Source organism: Amblyomma mixtum, chromosome 5, assembly GCF_055824585.1.
Source record: "Amblyomma mixtum isolate Tamu chromosome 5, ASM5582458v1, whole genome shotgun sequence".
Lineage (NCBI taxonomy): Eukaryota > Metazoa > Arthropoda > Arachnida > Ixodida > Ixodidae > Amblyomma > Amblyomma mixtum.
In genome coordinates, this window is record NC_143016.1 from 80,019,967 (window position 1) to 80,033,161 (window position 13,195).

At 46.8% G+C, this 13,195-nt stretch overlaps 1 protein-coding gene across 2 annotated transcripts in view; it reads left to right on the top strand.

The window, feature by feature from the left end:
- The window catches only part of LOC149342785 (synaptogenesis protein syg-2-like), a 116,085-nt gene that overhangs the window by 77,833 nt on the left and 25,057 nt on the right, over positions 1-13,195 (top strand). For both annotated transcript variants that reach the window (XM_089542236.1, XM_089542237.1), the window contains exons 4-9: positions 1,359-1,562; positions 2,235-2,299; positions 3,016-3,253; positions 5,342-5,632; positions 6,469-6,777; positions 10,385-10,693. In XM_089542236.1, coding sequence (XP_089398362.1) covers positions 1,359-1,562; positions 2,235-2,299; positions 3,016-3,253; positions 5,342-5,632; positions 6,469-6,777; positions 10,385-10,693 — 1,416 coding nt within the window. The remainder of the gene's footprint in view (positions 1-1,358; positions 1,563-2,234; positions 2,300-3,015; positions 3,254-5,341; positions 5,633-6,468; positions 6,778-10,384; positions 10,694-13,195) is intronic.

The following is a 13,195-nucleotide window of genomic DNA, read 5'->3' on the forward strand; positions in this document are numbered from 1 at the left end:
CTACGAGTTGGCGGTGAGAGCACCCAGAAAAGAAAGACAACGTAGACGCCACCGACCCGTTGCTCAGAAAATGCGGCGTCGGCGTTGTCGGCCTTATGAGAGAAAAATCACGAGCGTGACCATGGTAGGTGGTGTTCAGAGAGCAACCTAGGAGACAGGTGGGTCTCCTAGGTCACGTGACTTTGCAACCTCAACCTTCCCAGCGAGGAAACTGCCCAGCGTGGCAGGTGGCAGTTAAATTAATGATTGGTCACTCGACAACCTGGGCCGCACAAGGTCCAGCGCTGGGAGCACCTGCCATCGCAGGGCAGTGGCGCATCGCTTAACCACTGCACCACTGGGCAAGGAGGGGTATGCGGACTCCCAGGGATCTATGAATGCAAAGTAAAGAATGAAGTTCTGCATATATGGTAATTAACCCTAGACGATATCACGTGACACCTTTAGGGCGGAGCTTAGGTGTCCCCTCCAATTTTTTTTTTTTTTTACTGATCTGAATGCTAGCTGGGCAGTCGCAAGCTCCAGAACAAATCCAAGCGCAAAAAGAAATCCTCGCACTGCTTAGGTTTACTGCAGAGTTTGCATGAAACTGGTAGAAGCCGCACTTCGACTGACATACTTGTCAAAGGAATCGTAAACACAGATCTCCAACAGTTCGTTTCGATACTACAGTCAAATAATGGGAACCTTCGAAATTATGTCTTCGTTTGCTTGTGTTACCGCTGCTGAGGTATCCACGTCACCGCTTTTCCCGATAAAGAGCTTTGCATTTGGTGATGATACGCAGGTCGCATTAAAAACTCACAATTATCTGAACAGTCATTTTCTAAGACCACTAGGCTCTCGGGAACAATGTATTTCTATATACTTTTGAATTTACCCTGGCAATACGGCAGACCGACACAGAGCAGAGAACGATCATAGGAAAGCCCGTACAAGGCTCGTGTGGCCACCTTGTTCGTTATCTAAAGTTCGTACACGTCCACTGTGCATCAACTAGCCAGCAAACAAATTTCTCCAAATTCTTGGCATGCTTTTGGTAACGTGTGCTGCGACATAAAAAAAAAGAAGGGGCAGAACAAGACGTTCACAACCAAACCCACAGAAAGAAAAACAGACTGTCAATAAAGAGGATTTCCAACTGGGCTAGTTGGTAGTTGACATGGTCACGCATAATTGCGCTTTTGAAAAAAACTTGGAACTACACAGGGACGACACAAACTCTGGTGCGCAATAAGAGGGTTTCAAATTGGGCTAGTTTTAGGTTCAATGTTTTAGGTTCAAGTGGGACGCTGCGTATCGTCATGTATCGTCTAACTGGCGCACTACTTTAGAGAAGCCGCCTTCGGTCGGCGCAGGGCAGCCGGATCCTGTGGTGACGTGGTGGCGAGGATCGCAGCTGCTGCAGCAGGCCCTGAGCAGGGCGCCCGACGGTCATCCCCGCGCCACTCTCCTGCGGCTGAGGCTCACGCGTGCCGACTACCGGGCCACGCTCACCTGCCGTGCCGCCAACAGCAACGTCTCCGAGCCAGTGACTGCCAATGTCATAGTCAACATGCACTGTGAGTGGGGCATTCCGATACTGGCATTTGGTGACTCTGACATTGGCATTTGGTGAGGTGTAGCAAAAGCTGACTCAGTCTACTTCATGTCTCTGTCAAGAGTTGACGCCATCTCCTGTGTAGCATTCTGAGAAACACAGCGCTGGCAGAAAGCACACCAAAAACAAGGACAAAAAACAGCGTTGTCTGGCAGCGCTGTGTTTCTCAGAATATTCCTTAACCAACTTGCCCAGCAACACACCTTGCTGCTGTATAGCAGTCTGCTAAAGCTACACGTATATTTTTATGTGTGTTACGATTGAAATGAAGCGCGATGCCGTAAAAAATGTAAGAGATTTAACGCTGTTAAACCGAGCATGACGTCCGGAAGCGCTTTGGTTTAGAATTTGCTTGACTACCTATTACCTAGACATTGCCTTAACCAGCACATCTCCAAGGCAATTTCTTTGAAACTGTCGTACCACGTGACCTTCCCCTAGCCACACCTTATCCAAGTTTTTCATCTCAAAGCTCAAAGGTCGATGTTTCAGAGATCCGTCGGGTTTTTCAGGATGTCTAGTGAAGTGGTGCTTTCGCAGTAAAGTAGTGAAGTGGTGCTTTGTCCTCAGGTCAGTCTTATTATTTTCTGGACAGAACTTGACCTTTAACATCCATTGCTTTGCTTATTCGCAGTGCAACCAGTTTCAGTCGAAATAAAAGGCAACCGAGGACCTCTGTCTGCTGAGATGTCGACACAGGTGCGTACTGTGCCTTATGAAGTGTGTATATTTGCGGTGGCATCCTAATAATATTTGCAGCCATATAACATTGCTTGTCAGGATTGGCGCCTGATAATTTGTTACTAATCAGTTAATATCTCTGAACCTTCATGCGTCTGAAAAACTACTGATTTATTCACAAGTGACAGTGTGCTACTGCGTGCTTGCGCTTCACTTAATAACTTTCTAAATTTGCATCCAGCCGAAGATGGGTGGCACGTCGGTTGCATGGCGGATGGTTTTGGTAACCAGTGGAAACGAAGGAAAGCGTATATGAAGCAAAATCTGCCTCGTTTCATGCCTGTCTTTACAGTAAAACAGTTCGCAACAGATTCTGTCCGTTCGAGCTCTCCAGCTTGTTTTTCATTTCTCCAGTTTGCTCAGAGTCGTAACGTAAGATAGGCTTCATCTAACATACGGCGTTTATGTTATGGCCGCTAAACACATCAAATACGTCACCTAGCCTTGCGGGTAACAAGCGGCAGTGGAGCTTTTCTCCCATAATCTGACGCACTAATCTCACCACACAACTTCTATTTCGAAGGCTCGGCTTGCACGCAGACAACTTCCCAGCAGTTATCCTCTTTACAAGCATGGCGATCTCCACTTCCGGGGATTGGTCAAGTGCGAATTGAGCTCACTGATCGCGATGTCGGCTGCGTCATGAGCCAACTTATGTTTCATCTTGGTGGCAGGTCATCTGCCAGGTTGAAGGGTCCCGGCCGCAGGCGTCGATTCGCTGGTTGCTGGGATCCAGGGAGCTAAGTGACTTCGCCACGCGGGCTGCTTCGAGTGATACCACCCTTAGCGTGCTCAGCTTTGTCCCCAGCGCCTGGCACCACGGGGAGCGTCTTCGCTGCCTTGCGTCCAACACGTTCTGCAGCCGGCCGCCGCCAGCGCCACTGGAAGACTCGTGGACACTAGACATTCACTGTGGGCCAACTTTTCTTTTCTCTCCTAGTACTATCCCCTTCGCGTACTGCGTGCGACAATGGAGAGCGAGAGTGAATTTAGTGAACGAAAAGACTGAGATATATAAAGTAACCGTTCTTAGTCATACTCAACAATTCGGACAAAATCATTTTTGAACGGCAAATAATTTATGATAGCAAATTTTTTCATATGTTGTAAGATTTTCAGTCTAAAAATCAATATATACGCCGATCTCTCGCCCAACAGTTGGCATATATTTGCTAATAACGTTTTTTCTATCGTAAAAACCGTTGCCCATTGGTTTTCTATGGCAGTCTTAACTGCTCGATGCGACCGATGGAAAAACGGTTAAAGAAAGATTTTGCTGCGTAGCGGAAGAATGGACCACTACCGTCTACATTTCCATAACGGTAACCTACAATTTTCCAATATTCAAAATTTTGCTCCGAGAATGTTGGACATGGGTAACACTGGAGGGCGCCTCGCATAGGCAGCATGACCATACAGTGTAACAGGTGCGATACACCCCGCGGCAACTACGGATCTACGTGCTCAAGTGCTCCCTTTAAGTATGTGCGGTCTGTGTGCGTCCAGGAAACCAAGACCAGCTGGCTAACTAAGCACTGAGCAAAGGGAAGGGAAAAAATCTTAACGAGGGTTTGGTGCTTGAACTGCTTATAAGCATAGCGAGCAAATGTTCTCCTGAGTGCTTTATGCTACAGCCGTTCTTTTGAAGAAAACCCAAAACGGCTCCTATTGACCGGTGAAAACGCCATAAGTATGCCCAGTAGTTAAGGTAACTGCGGCTGGTTTTGACCTGTTGTTCCAGAGAACCAAAGATATGTGTGCACTGATGTGGACATGCACACGGGGCACTCAGCCTTTGTAAGAAATACCCATCGCGGTCTTCATTGTACAAAAAACCAGTAAGCTGCAGGCAACCTAGAATGGAATTTCCAGCAAGCGTAAGTCAGTGTAGTAGGTTTTAGTGGCTTCTAACGGTGGGCGGTAGCCTTGAGCGTTGGTCTGGGTATACTTTTAAAAGGTGGCTTTTGTAACTCTTTCTTTTTAAACACCCCATCCAACACGCACACAAGCTGCTTTCATCCATAATAACGGGCACAAATTCGAAATGAACACAGTAGAGATGACAGGTATTACGGCAACACAATTCAAGCAGACACAAACACTTCTGTCATATCAGTGTAGATATTTCAGATGCCAACTAGAAGAACAAAAAAAAATAGAACCAACAGTGAATGCTAAGGTTAAATCACTCAAAACTTGTTCACTCCGACATTTCAGAGTAGCAAAAGAAGAAAAAAATGTTTTAAGGGTGCCAAGAAAGTATGGGGTGGCTGGACTAGTCCACCGACTCGCTCCAGCCATGCACATGACTTGAAAAGGCACAGTGGGCCATTAAGCACACTTCAGCCACTTGTTGTATGCTTATTTTCACCACGCGAACCTGGCACGTTGAGTAATCCTCTCTCTTTCTCCCCTTCAAGCTAAGCTGACTTTAAGTCTTTATTCCCAAATAAGTTTTGTATATTACTTAAGGGAGAGAATTTGAACCCGCGAATAATCTAGCGGTCGTTTCGGCGCATGCGCTCAATGTTTTCTTTAGGGGTAGGCTTTGAACACCGATCTTCAGACACCTGGCTTCTTCGTGAAGAACCGACGCATAAGTTTGCGCACACAACAGCACTGCCGTCTTTCTTAGACAAAAGGCAATTTTTCGGCCACCTTTTCTTTTCCACCCCTCCACCCCCTAATCTCTAGGAGAGCTTGTTTTCTCAAGTGAGACCAGGGCTTATTCTAAATCCGCTTCTCAGGATGGCGAACGAATGCTGTTTTGATGTCGTCATATTGCTCTTGTTATCAGTGAGTCTATTCATGCAAGCAATCGCTTATAACTCATAATGCAATTATACTGCGAACGGCGTCCGGATATTCCACACATATGACGTGACCACGACCTTTCATGCTCTTTCAACGACCTTTTGCCTGTTCTTTCGGAGTTTCGTTGCAGCGTATAAATTGGGATAAATTCTGTTTCAAATGACCACAACATAACCTTCCTCGCAGTCGCGCCGATCATCGAGTTGAGGTTGGGCGTCGGGCTGAACGCGGCCCACCTTCACGAAGGCATGGACGTGTACTTCGAGTGCCACGTACGGGCCAACCCTCCAGTCGGCGAGGTCTCGTGGACCTTCGACGACCGTGACCTGCACACGGACGCGGCGCGAGGCGTCATCGTGAGCAACCAGTCGCTGGCACTCCGCTCCGTCAACCGCACGAATAGCGGCGCCTACGCCTGCCACGCGACGAACTCCGAGGGGGAGGCGAGCAGCGACAGCCACAGGCTGCGGATACAGTGTGCGCCCCCCTTTTGCATGGCCTCTCGTTATGAATGGCATTTCTTTCGGAGCAAAAGTCTGCACTTGGAATATACAACACAGAAAAAGAGAAAAAAAAAACGCTTACATACATAATGTCAAAACAAACGTGGGTCGGGGAGACTAATTTGAATAATTTATTTGAATTGGGCGTCACCTGTTTCAAACTCGAGCGGTGAAAAAAATTTCAAACGAAAGTTCTTTCTTGGTTCCAATGGGTCCGATGTTCAATAATTGGAGCCTATAAATCATACATTAATCCGAAGCTTTCAAATATCTAGCCTTTAGAGGAGCAGCTTGCCTTGCAAGAATTGAGGCTGCAAGGAGCCAAGACAAGTAGGTTTATTTTATGTATTATTACATTTATGCTCTGTAAATAACGCAGGCTTAATAAACGAAGGCTTGTGGAGACTTGAGAAAGGGTCTCAATCCGTAACGGCAATAAATTTTGTGTAAAGTTGTGGCATAAAACCGTGATTTTTTCGTGCTAAATTTTGTAATCGCGCAACACGTGAAATATTTGTGACCACTTGCAGATGTGGTACTAGAAAAACAAAAATCAAATCTTCCTCCTAGTTGCATCGTGCATGTAATTACAGCATGTTATATCATTCCAAAGAAAGCAAGGCCATTTCTGCGCATGTATCGACACAGTCATGATCATCTCTACGATGAGAGGGCTTATCGCAGTTTTGAGCGTTTGATGACATTATCGGTGAGAAGGTTGTCGTTCCGACGCACTTAACTAGTTTTCTTCTCTTTAATTGTTTCAAGGAACCTAATAACTCATCCATGTTCTCTGCATCGTTGGCACAGACGCCCCCGTGTGCCGCACTTCACAGCAGCGACGCGTCTACTCCATCGCCAAGCACGACACGGTGCACGTCATTTGTGACGTGGAAGCAGATCCGGTTCCGGTCACATTCGCGTGGGGCTACCGCCAGGGTAACCGGGACTACCCACTCGGGTCAGAGGCTTCTTTCAACTCGCCCTCCGAACAGCCTCTCCGCTCCATTCTTCGGTACACACCCCGACACGACGCTGACTACGGGACGCTCAGCTGCGTTGCAAGTAACGCCGTCGGCGACGGCAGGAAGCCCTGCATATTCCAGGTGGTACCTATAGGTGAGCTACGCCCGCTGCAACCGTTGCTTGAGGTGCGTTGCTGAGTGACGCACTTGTGGTAGTGTAGTCTCCTGGTGTTAAATTGACTTTGCAACTGTTAGATGTTGGTGCTTGTAGTTACTCATGCTTGACTCCCGCTTCAAACGTGGACATGACCACATTAACACGGACACGTTAATGAAGTACTGCTTGTGCCTTCACTGTTCACATTTCGCTATTATCGAGTTATTGCACTCTTGTATAACGGTTAATCTTTCTGATTACACCGTTATTTTATAAAAGAGAGTGAAGTCCGCTTTGTGTGATATTGTGCCTGGCAGGGTACAGATGCTTTGCATCGTAAGTTGACCGTTTGGTACATTACAACTCTTAAGAACTGGTTATACGAGACGTGTGTGTTATTAATTTCAATTTAAATCCTCTGCTCGCGCTTTTACAGCTTTTTTCTTTTTGTTCAAGTTGGACAGCTTTCGTTACGACATGTCGGTTTTTTTCCTCGTAAAAAAATGTAAGAAGTGAAGAAAGGACATGAGCATACAAAACGCAGCTCCATTGCGAACTCGAATTTATCCGCTAGAAAAAAAAAAAACATCAGGACATCCAACGAATGCCAGTATGGCATTCTGTTATCATCTACCCAGCGTCACTGTGAGATATAACACTTTCTCCACCAGATTTTCAGTCAGCTTGTACTTTCGCTGTCACCTTATCTTTTTTTCTGGATATGTGAATATCAGAAAATTTCGAACAGCAAAGCCAATATCATTCTACTCGATTTGTCAAATGAATTAAATAGTTCATGGTAGGGCATGTAATGCGAAGGCAAGATAACCGCTGCTCCTTAAGGGTAACGGAGTGGATTCCAAGAGAAGGCAAGCGTAGCAGGGGGCGGCAGAAAGTTAGGTTGGCGGATGAGATTAAGAAATTTGCAGGAATGTGGTGGCCGCAACTAGCGAAGGCCAGGGTTAATTGGAGAGACATGGGAGAGACCTTTGCCCTGCAGTGGGCGTAGTCAGGCTGATGATGATGATGATGAGTTCGTGTACAAAATTGATCGGAACGAATCGATTAGGTCCTTAGCCTTCCGAATGCTTTCTTTATAATTGGCCTTAAGTTCTAATAAGGGCCGACGTGTTTTTTTGCTTCCACTAAAATTTCTAAAACAGGGACCACACACGTCGCGTGCCATGCTGCAGAGATCGATATACGCGGCATGGAGGGTTCAGAGCCGAGGCACGGTCTATTCGCGTGTCACCGTTCATAATGCTCATGGATGTCATCAGAGACTGGACGATGCAGCAGACCGCAGGCAGATTCAGCAAAACTGACTTTGATGCCCGGTATCGGAGGCCATGCTTCTTACCTTGATCTCGCCCGTCTCATTATCTGAGATTTGGCGGTATTTATTCTGTTCCGTCATCAATACCAAAAAGTACCTTTCCTGTGCGTATAACTTGTTGATGATGAATTTACTGCACTGATTTCTTGTTGCAACTCCCTATTGAAGATCGATGGGTTTTTCAACAGCTGTAGCTATAACTGCCTAAGTATTAGCCGCGTTCCGCATCCCTGCTACCAGCTCTTTGATGTTTCGCACGATTGCTCTGCGAATACTCGCGCAAGTAGCAAATAGTCGTAAATATATTCGATTCACATTCGATTTGGTTTGGAAAAAGCACTATTGGCACACCCCTACTTTTCCTGCAGCCTTTAATTCATACTGAACAGTGAATATCACGCGACTGCTGTATTTGAAACATGAAGACAAACGGGACAAGCGGTTGTCATTAAGAAGTCAAAGCTTGAACTGGAATACTGTGAGAACCCCTTGGTTCAAGCTTAGCATGAGAAGGAAGAAAGTCCAGATAATGCAAAAACTGAAATAATTCCGTTCTATTTCTTTCTCTCATACGAAACCGTAATTTGAGCGCTTTCCGGCGCTCCTCAATTATCACCAAAACAGGCCAGCAAATAAAACGTTAAAGAAACGTTAAATGTTGAAAATTTAAACGTTAAAGAAACGAAAAATAAACAAAAATGGTAGGGTTTTCACTTAGCTAAACGGAGTAGGACGTTCGAAAGCACTTGAGAGAACACCGCCTCAAAGGCGACCGCATGCAAGATCATATCGTCAGCCGCAATCGGCAGCCGTGTGTGGGGAGTTGGGATCAGCTGCGCAAGGCCTCTGTCAATGGTGCTCCGTCATAGCACAAAGATTGAGGCTCCGCGCATACCTCGGGTTTTTCAGCTTTACTAGTTAAGTAGCCTTGTAGCGCTAAAAATACACTGACGCCTTCCAGAACGAAGCGACCAAGAAATCACGCGCGGTTGTGTAAACGGATGGGAGCTCGTTGAAGAGGCCTTGTAAAGTTCGGGCCCATCCTATCCTGCTGTAGAGTTCTGGTAACGTTTCTAGAATACAGACTGTAAAGTCGTTCACGGCACCTCGTAAAATGCTTCTCTTGGCTGGACCACTGACTTGTTCGCGCTAAATTTTTTCACAGGGATGAAATATGATGGTGATATTGTTTTCTATTATATTTGGGTTCGGTACTTATCTGATGCGGTGGAAATTAATTGCATGTCCACATCGCATGCGACGATGCCGAACCGAAAAATAATAACAAATGCTTTCGCAACCGCTGTACTCTGCGCGTCTGCTCTTGTCGACGGCAGAGTGGCGAAAGAAAACAAACGCGAGACTCGAAACGAAACGGGCTCCCCATCTCTCCGGGGGAGAGTAACGGCGCTGCCGGTGCAGCTATTGCGAAGGCACCATTTTTGTTCTTCGTGGCTGGAGATGCAGTGCACGTCCGATTAATTGTCATCGTATCAGTCAAGTACCTGACCCAAACATTGTATGAAGCAAAAATTTTAACGCAGCCACGCTAGAGATGCAGACGAGATAAGCACTTTACGAGGCTCTTTGAGCGATGCCTCGGGGAATAAAACGCTCCTAGTCACGTGACTCTTTAATTTCAAAGAATGAAATAGATGACGAAAGACGGTTCTAAGAGGTCATTTCGTATGTTTGACGAAATCCTAGGGGCAAGGCTTCACAGTCAATAAAAGGAGGAACCCTCAGCACGTTCAACCGGCTGCAAAAAGCCTACAATGTCGCTTTATACTGGTTTACTTCGGCTTCACGTCTGCCTTCTTGCGGCTGTTCCATTTATAGAAGTTCTGTCAGACAGCCACGAACCCACTGTTGTCACACAGGTTAGGCAGGTTGTAGCGTATTCTCTAACATTTATGACGTGTAATAGAACAATATGAGATTATTGCCACTGTTGGCCTAGATGTTACTACTGACACGCTGCCAACACGCTGCGAAACATCGTGGCGAAACAAGTGAGAGATCATCTTTTTCTTTCTCCGTTCTTCCCGGAAAACTTCGTTAAATCGGATTTCATGGTCGTTTGTTTCATTATTTCGGGTCATTGAGAGCATTTAACCGTATGGGCACTTGCCGGGAAACAAATTTGTTCGTTATATAGGGAACTTCGTTAAACCGGGTTTCGTTATATCGAGTTTTAGCTGTGTGTCACGTTCAGTTGAGTCAATGAGTGTTTTGAGTTCTCTCTGCACGCTTTTATACCGGGAGCAGGCGGCCCCGTGCAGCCGTCCAACTGCGTGGCTCGCGAGGCGACCTCGGACGCGCTGCTGGTGTCGTGCCAGCGGCGCAACGGGGCGCCCGAGAACCAGCACTTCCTGCTCGAGCTGCGGGACGGGCCTCCGCAGGCGCCCATCAGGGCCAACCTGACCGCCGCGGGGCAGCCCAGCTTCCGCGTGCACTCGCTCCAGCCGGGCACCCTCTACCGCCTGGCCGTGTACGGTGTCAACGCCAACGGCCGCAGTGAGCCCGTCCACCTGACTGCCTACACGCTGCCCGTGGAGCAGGAATTGCTCGAGCAGGGTGAGAGTTAGGCCTAAAAACAGAAACATACCCAGCAGTTCCGGACAAACGCATTTTTCAACAAAAAAGAGTTTATGGAAGCAATTTTTTGAAGCGAAAAGATTCACTACGCTAGTCAATGCCGCGCTTCGCGTGAGCCGCCGTATGTCGGAGCACGAGTGATGTCACGCACGGAGCAGGCTACTGTGCATGTGCGCCGCCGCTTCTCCTCCTCGCCACCGTTTGACCTTTCGCCGCAGCCGTGCGCAGTGCGCATAAAAGGGTATATAGGGCGCGCTTTCCCATAGAACAGGCGCACGCTGCCACGCGCTATGCGTCATCGGTTGACGTTCGCCGCAAGCCAGACGTATAACATAGCCATAAGCTAACCAAAGCATAACCATAAGCTAAATCGTAAGCATAACCATAGGCTAAATCATAAGCATAACCAAAAGTTAAACCATAAGCATACCCATAAGTTAAACCGTAAGCATATCCATAGGATAGAGCATAACCATAAGCTAACCCGTCAGCATATTCATAGGCTAAATCATAAAGCATAACCAAAAGCTAAACCATAAGCACCACCGCAGCTTTTTGCTTCGAGATATCCTTTGCTAAGCCCCAACAAATTTTTTCGTATCTTTTGATATTTCACTATAATGTTCAATATTTCCGCAGATATCGCCTCGGCAAGCTTGCTTTCTTCTGCAATGAACGCTTGTAGCGCCACCTTGTAGCGCCCTGTAGTGGCACGCGCGAAGAGAAACAAAGACGTTGAGCGCGATTCGAACAAAACAGGTTAGGCTTTGTATCCGCTATGCACCCTGGTAAATCCCCCGCCGTGGGTATGTGCCATTCAGCCCGAGGACATCATCATCATCATCATCAACAGGTTAGGCGGCCGGCTCGAACGGCAGCCATCATCTTCATCTCTTCAAGGTTTGCACAAGCCGTCTTTGTCCATAGAATGACATCAGCAAGAATAAACGTGGCGGCACCGCTTCTGGTACCACTGTGCGCCACACGTTTTTTCTGTCGTCAAATACACTCCCCATTGGTTTTATATGGTAGTCTTAATTACTAGAAGCGCGCGATGGAAACATTTTATAGAATATATTTCGATACGCACCGGAAAAATGGACTATTACCTTCAATATCTCCATAACAGTACCTTGCAATATTACGATATTCAAAATTTTCGTCCAAAAAACCTGGGTAGTACGATGAGTGAAAATGCTGCTAAATGCAATCCTCGCAGTGACTTCCTGAAGGAGCTCCTGTATTCTACTGAGGCTATCTTCTACTAAGCGTAATCCTTCTTTTTCTTCATCTCCTTCTTCTATCAAGCCTGCACTTCTACCTGCTCAATTATCGTACCTTCGCAGTACCTACGTTTTCGAATACTAATATGACTAATCCTTCACGAACGACAGGCGGCGGCATTCAATGCTCGTAGCTCAGCCACCTGTACGTTTTTTCTGCAGCGCATGACGCCGTCGCTAGCTCTGGCATGTTAGAGATTAAACTCAGATTCCTCTTGCCCTGACTAAACATGCTTCGTCGGAGACATCTTTTGTTATCATGCTTTTCAACACAAGCGGTGCATTTATTTTAATTTAATTTGTTGCCGCAGTCACGCATCGGGCATTGTGATCGTTTCCAAGAGCGTCCGCCGTGCACTTCCACTCTTATTTTAGGTTATCGCGGTGCAGCAGTCCATCTCCCTGTCTCTAGCCATCGGGCGAGCGCTTCTAGCTTCTCTTCTGCATTTAGATGCTGGTCAGTCTGCTTCGCAGCTCTAACAGTTATCCCTGTTCTTTAGCTCTGTTGGCAGAGGGAGTTTCCAACCATGGCCGTTAATACGGGCTCGTAACTCCTGAAACACAAATAACTTTATTTCATTTGTGAAGACTCCCCGAATCGGTATAGGTTTCATCCCTTATGACTGTTCATAGATATCTGTCAAATGCAACCATTATTTTTTATTGTTCAAAATCGCCAAGGCGCATTGGAATAAGAGGTCTCTTAAAACCGCTACTTCAGCTGCTCGTATTTCGCAGTTTTGCATGGATCTTGCTGCTAGCTTGGAAGAACATGCTGAATGGGGATTTGGTCCTCCGTGAGAACTAGCACTCAGCAAAGACCTTAACGCATCCGTTAAAGGCTGTCGGTTAAGTACCGAGCTAACTCTATTTGCAGCTCAGCCGAACTTTATTACCGCACTGTGTCTCCTGCTCCTTTATTTTTTGCCTCCATGGCAACGCTAGGCTGCGTGATACTGCATAACTACTGTTAGAGGGCGTGTTTAATGTGTTGCATGCAACCGCCTTGCGCTTCAATGCGACAAACATGCGGGTGCGTTCACGCGTTTGTGGACAGCTCTGGATGATTGCTGTAGTTGCGCACCGAAACTTGGTCACGCAAACCATAACTCGCTGTTTTGTGCAAGAACTTCAAAACTCTTTCGCCAGAATTATTGTCGCATTGTCCCGCTCTTCTTTGCATTGCCCATTTTCGGGA